The sequence below is a fragment of the Pseudomyrmex gracilis genome, unplaced genomic scaffold (assembly GCF_002006095.1).
Source record: "Pseudomyrmex gracilis isolate BER0280 unplaced genomic scaffold, ASM200609v1 scaffold_447, whole genome shotgun sequence".
Classification (NCBI taxonomy): domain Eukaryota; kingdom Metazoa; phylum Arthropoda; class Insecta; order Hymenoptera; family Formicidae; genus Pseudomyrmex; species Pseudomyrmex gracilis.
Window position 1 is genome coordinate 86,567 of NW_018021031.1, and position 6,137 is coordinate 92,703.

General features: G+C 34.5%; 1 protein-coding gene across 1 annotated transcript; it reads right to left on the minus strand.

Annotated features, from left to right (window-relative positions):
• Window positions 1–594: 594 nt before the first annotated feature.
• LOC109860674 (centrosomal protein of 78 kDa-like) lies at window positions 595–5,908 on the minus strand. The gene is made up of 3 exons (XM_020439947.1): window positions 5,689–5,908; window positions 5,045–5,375; window positions 595–3,654 (listed from the first exon to the last, which is right to left on the minus strand). Exons 2-3 carry the CDS (start codon window positions 5,320–5,322, stop codon window positions 1,839–1,841), a joined length of 2,094 nt encoding a protein of 697 aa, XP_020295536.1. The 5' UTR covers window positions 5,323–5,375; window positions 5,689–5,908; the 3' UTR covers window positions 595–1,838.
• Window positions 5,909–6,137: the final 229 nt, after the last annotated feature.

The window sequence follows — 6,137 nt, forward strand, 5'->3', positions numbered from 1 at the left end:
GCGAATCACGAATCACGAATCACGAATACGCGCATAGTCTAGAGGTAGCATTACGAGCATAATACAACCCGGCGCGCTTCGCGCGCTTACGGTGTTACCTGTAGCAACATATGGGAGGAGCTAATATAACAGCATATACTCTCTATAACATATACATATTAAGATGTAATCGTACGCGCGTAATGAAACGCGCTGGGCTGTCCTACGCGCGTAAGTCAGCCCGATGCACGCTTATTCGCAGATCTTTGTTAATTGAGATCTCGGTAACTATTGCGAATTTAGCAAAATGATATAAGACTTATCAACTCAATTTTACTTCTTCTACCTGTTTACGAGAAATGTTACACCAATTCAGGAACACCCTGTATATACACACACATACTATCTTCTTTATTATATCAAATTTTAGTTTTGATTTTCTATTTAGCTTAATTGTTTTATTTAATTTTTGCAAATAAGTACATATATCATCATATGTAAGTAGATATGTCTTTGTAATAAAATATATTAGTAAACATTAAAAAGTTGTAATAAAATATATTAGTAAACATTAAAAAGCAGAATAATAAATAAAAATTTCGGTAAAATAAATATATTAAGTAACAACAAGTGAGACACTCTTGTTCGCAAATCGATAGTAATAAGACTAATACATCGAAAGGGCAAAAGTGTTAACTGCAGGTGCAAACTTGTAAGTGGCGTCACAAAGCTCTATGAATCTATGAAATTTCAACTTAGACACAGTCGATTAATAACCAATGACGGAGACGACGATCAATACAGTCACTTATCGACAAGTGAAGCGACAGGAGCAACGAGATGCCATCGTTGTTGGCACGTTTGATCTTGTGTTGCACACTAGGTTTAGCTTTCGCCATCGTGAGCGACATGCCGAGCGTGACCTATCATGAAAAATTACCTTTGACTGGCAGACCGAATAAATGTAGCGTTTATCAGATAACCGGTTGTCTAGATTGAAAGAGTAATGGAAAATTTATAGAAACCTGAAGGATGAACATTAAAACAGCCAATGTCTCGGAGCAGTTCAGAAGCGCGGAATTCTCAGCGAATTATTACATTATATACTGTTACAAAAGCAAAGTACATACTTTGTGTATTTGATTACTTTTGTAATAGCTGTTTATTCCACAAGTAATATGTATCCTACATTTCTGATTATTCAAAATTTTCAGTATATGTGTGACAAAATTGTACAACTGAGATAATTTCGCGAGCTCGGTTGCAATTCCATGTAGCAATATCTCGAATAATGTTAAACCTTTCACTTTATTTTTGTTTCAATTTTATAGTTCTTTCTTTCGCTCAATTTTGTAAGTGTTTCTTGTAAGCTTTCAAGTGCTGGAATAGTGCAACCAAATTTGCACAATTGATGTTTATATTTGCCATTAGTCTTAAATTGTAGACATTGAAAAGTTTTGACACACAATATTCACTTTTTAGATAAAATACAAAAGTACGCCAAACGTCTATAACAAACACCTAAAAAGATGTTTTATACATTTTTATGTATCTTGAATGTTCGAAATACATTGTACCTACATACATACACACACACATATATTGAAATATATTGAGATATAAAAAAACTAATACCGAAATATTGTAACAGTTTTAATGTGATATAATAAAATAGTTTATAAAAAAAAGATAACGTGCGCGTATACCATGCACGTGAACATATGTGTGTGTATAATATGTATGTGCACAAAATCTGTGTACATTTTCTGCATATACACATATTTTTGCATATATACATATTTCTCTTTTTATCATACTGTTTGCAGACGTTCACTGAACTCGCCGAACATATTGATCGATTAATAAAAGTGAAGCATGGTTTCGCTGGTGACAATTCCAGCGAAAATTGCTCGGGCACGATCGCTAGGCGATATCGGCTTGTTGGTATCGCAATGTCTATAGCGTGAGTCATTTTCATCTGGATATTCACCGATCTTTCTCTCAAGATGAATCGTCGAGATCGGCAGAGTTGATCTGACATCACTCTCGGACTTAACAAATTTCCGCGCGCTGTCTATGACGCTGTATCTCGGTACCTTAATATTCACTTTATAGCTTCGCTTCAGATTTTCTGACTTAGTCTGTTTGATAACAGATGCAAGATGCTGTTTGATGTCCGCGCTCGTCGTTATCCGCTGCGTGTTTTGCGTTTTGTCAAAAGGATAATTAGAGACAACGTTTTCCAATAGCTGCAGAAGACGATCGAAAGACAAGCATATCTCATTTAAAGACTGTTGACTGATCAATAAATAATCTCTGGTCTCGTTTTCTTTTTTTGTCAGAGCGTTTTCCATTTCAACTATATTGTTTTGCGCTAAGCGTAGATTTATCTCGGCGGTTTCGCGCCGTGTTCGCTCTTCGATGAGCATACGATCGGTATATTTAGTTTTTTCGAGGAGCTTGTCTTGTTCTTCTTGAGCTTTTGTTAGTTGTTCTAAAATATTATGAATCTCTTCTGATTCATCGTGTTGACTTTGTGTGCCGACGTCCACTTTGCTTGAATCGAGACTTTTTAAACTAGTTTCCGTGGAATATTGTACTGCGTTTTCATGACTGGCATGATTTGTGGATTGTATATGAGATTGAAGATCTAGATGAAGAGAAATCTTAGACGTCGGTTGTATGGTATCCATTGTTCGTGGTCGTAAATTGCGTTGCTGAATAACATCGTGAAATGACGGCAAATCCGATTTGATTTTTGTCCGTAGAATTGGCAGTGGAACTGTTCTTCTTATAGGTATTGCCAGAAATGGTCTTCTTGTGTATCGGATGAACGCACTTCGTGATCTAGAGATCTTGGTAGCGTCTTCTTTTTTGCTATCTTTTTGAATGTCAGTTGAAGCAATTCTCTGGTCCTTCGGCGCTAATCCTAGCCATTTATAATCTGACTTCTCTTCGACATTTTCTTCCAATTTCTTCATGATCTCTACTGCAAGTTCTTCGTTTAAATTCGTGTTCTTTCGCACATCGAGCACAGCAAGTGTGTTGTTCTGATCCAGTAAATTTAATAGATCTGTGCCAATCTGATCTGTTAAGCCACAATGTTGGAGATCTAGCGCTTTCATCCATAAACTGTCACGTATCGCTTCGATCACCTCTTTCACTGCGCAGTTGCCTAAATGTGGATTGTCATTCAAGGTCAATCGGCGTAGTCCTGGCATTGTCTCAAAGTTGGCATCGCGATACCTTAATGACTGTTTCCACGTGTCATGATATAATGCCAGTTTTTGTCTAGAGAGCGCGGATGCTAACGCGTTGCCGGAAGTAGATGTTAGATTGCAGTAGCTAAGATTCAACGTTTTTATACTACGAATATCTGCTATTGTTTGACAAATTAGCTCGCAACCGGTGTCGCCAATATAGCAACGTCGAAGAGACAAATGGTGCAAAGTTTCAGTTCTCGACAAACCGACGCAAAGTACTGCGATGCAGTCCGGTGGAAACGGAATGCCTTCGAGTTCTAAATGTGTGAGGCTAGACGAGTTTCTTATGCACTGACCGACGCTTTGCGACAGCCACTCTAACAAGTACCGCGTGAGGACCACCGGAGCTTTATTTATCGCTCGCACTTTATCTTCAGAATTTACTTCTTCCAACAGTTTGCGACATTGGTATCTAGGATTAAAATTGCATTATAAATGTGTTAATTTTTTTATCTAAAATGTTTATTAATTTAGAATAAACGAATATACCACTTCTCTGATATTTTGTTTTGAGAATTGATCTACAGTATAATATTTAAGGCTCTTTGATACTTCCGCGATTATCTTAAACTGATGATGAAAAGTAAGGAAGATATACAAAAGTTTCATGCATTTTGTGTAAACATAAAAGTATTTATATTATATTTCTGTATGATTGGACGTAAAATCAATAAAGTACACTTCTGAACCTAGTAACCACAAAGTAACGTAACATTAATGTTATAATTTCCCACTCAACAATGTAACTGCAATGTAACATGCCTTGTACGTAGCAGTTACATTGTTGAGTGGGAAATTATAACATTAATGTTACGTAACTGTTACTTTGTGTTTACTGGGAAGTACTTTTCTGTTTACCGAGTAACCCGCTTAAGTCATGTTTCTTTTATCTCTTTCATTTTTATTTTATTCTTGCATAGTTTATACGTACTGTACATATCAATGCAGAATAGTAACTGATTATGTTAGTGACCTTAAGAGAGAGAAGCAATGACAATAGTAGTAAATAAGGTTTGTATTGTGACTGTGTATTATAATATACACATAGTTACATATACTAAATTTGTATGACATATATAACGTGTATATATTTATGCAACTTATGTATAATTATTTCACTTAACAGCTTGTAAGTATACGAGACGCCAATGGGAAAAAGAAAACGTAAGCGAGTCATTGCCTTGATTTGACTTAAACAGAATAGATTTAAGTAAGAATCTATTGTAAAATATATCGAAAATTCTTCTTTCGATTCAACAATAAAACCGAAGGCTACATAATAAAATCGAAATATGAATTTATCACAGGTTTTGATAACTGTTAAAATCATACTTTGACTTTGCGTTTCTTACTAATTATACTCCGAACGAAGTTTCCAGTATTGATTTGTTGTTAAACATTTTTATTTCTATTTAAAATGCGCGAAACTTTTGTATTTTTTTAGGCCTTTTTAAGTCGCTATGTGATGTGCAGATATAGATCTATTTGTGCTTATACTTTTTTTGCACTTTTTTGGTTTTCTTTTTTTTTTAAATCAAAGTATGAACACTAGCAATAAAAAATGCAAAATAGTCACGCGGAAACTTTTTCTTTTGCTTTTAGATCCTTGTCTATTTCGCACATTTTTTTATTGCTAGTGAACATATATATCTATCTTATTCTAAATGCAAAAAAAGTGTAAGCAACGCGAAAAAAACTTTGTGTTTTCTACGCCTATTAGTTTTTGTTACAACTGTCAATCAGACTTAATGCTTAGGTCGAGGAGCCTTAATAGGTAATTTAGAATAGAAATAATATAGAACCTGCTGTGCACGCTGATCGATTTAAGCGATCGATCAAGGGAAAGAGAATTTAAAATTGGTCCCCAGTCGTCTATTTTGACGCGATCAGTAGTGAAATCCAGGCTATGCGGCAAAGTCACGCAAATTACTGGCAAGGGTCGCAGACGTTGTTGCTTGCACAATTCTATGTAGCAGCTGGCGAAGTTTCTACTGGTTGGAATTGCCATTTTCTGCGGCGAATCGGGTGCGGCTGCATCGATCTTCCGTCGATGTCGCGACAGAACTTTACCCTCCAGCATTGTCGTAATAGTGTTGATGGTCTCGTCTTTAGAATTATAAGCAATTTTGTTTCCTATTATAGGTTAACACATTAGTAAATTTATCTTTTTTGAACTAGAAATTTCTATCTTTTATCTATCTTTTTTGAACTAGAAATTTTTTGTGAATATAAAAAAATTGTAACTTCTTTCTAAATGTAGTTATAAATTATATAATGTACTTTGTACAAGTAAAATTAAGTTTCTTTTTTGATAAGTAGAAGGTTATTTCTAAAAACTATAGAAAGTGTTACAATTTGTTTTAAACAAATGTACAAAAATATAATTCATTCACTACAATTATATTTTAATGTTCTTAAAATTATTTGCTGAGAAATAGACGCTTACCTTTGCTGTTGTTTTGTCTGAGGAACTATTATCTTAGCGCAAAATGTCATCTGCACTATCAAATTTGTATAAAAAAGATTACTATGATAAAAGTAAATATTGTCAAAAAGATTCTTTTCAAAAAACATTAATGACGTTTATTGTGCTTGATCGTGATCGGTTTTTGCTTGCCAACCTTTCCAAAATCAGTGTAAAATATCGTTACGCAAAATACGACTAGCCTATACCTAAACGAAATTCGCGCGGGAGCAAACTGAAGGTATCGTCATTTATGATTGTTGTACATATTATGGTAGTACATATTTTAAATTTAAGCAAATTTAATCAAAAACAAGCTTAATAGTTAATTATTATAAAACTAAATTTACAGCAAATTCGGTAGCCTGCACTAGTGCGCACTGAGTGCAACTTTTTTAATTAAAAATTTGCTGTTATACTTTTAAATATAA

Bases quoted from the DNA above. Each gene is read 5' to 3' on its own strand.
- LOC109860674 (XM_020439947.1), bottom strand. From the start codon at position 5,322: ATGCTGGAGGGTAAAGTTCTGTCGCGACATCGACGGAAGATCGATGCA. The intron at 3,655-5,044 runs GTTCTATATTAT...TTTTAATCCTAG, and splicing joins TCGATCAGCGTGCACAGCAG to ATACCAATGTCGCAAACTGT.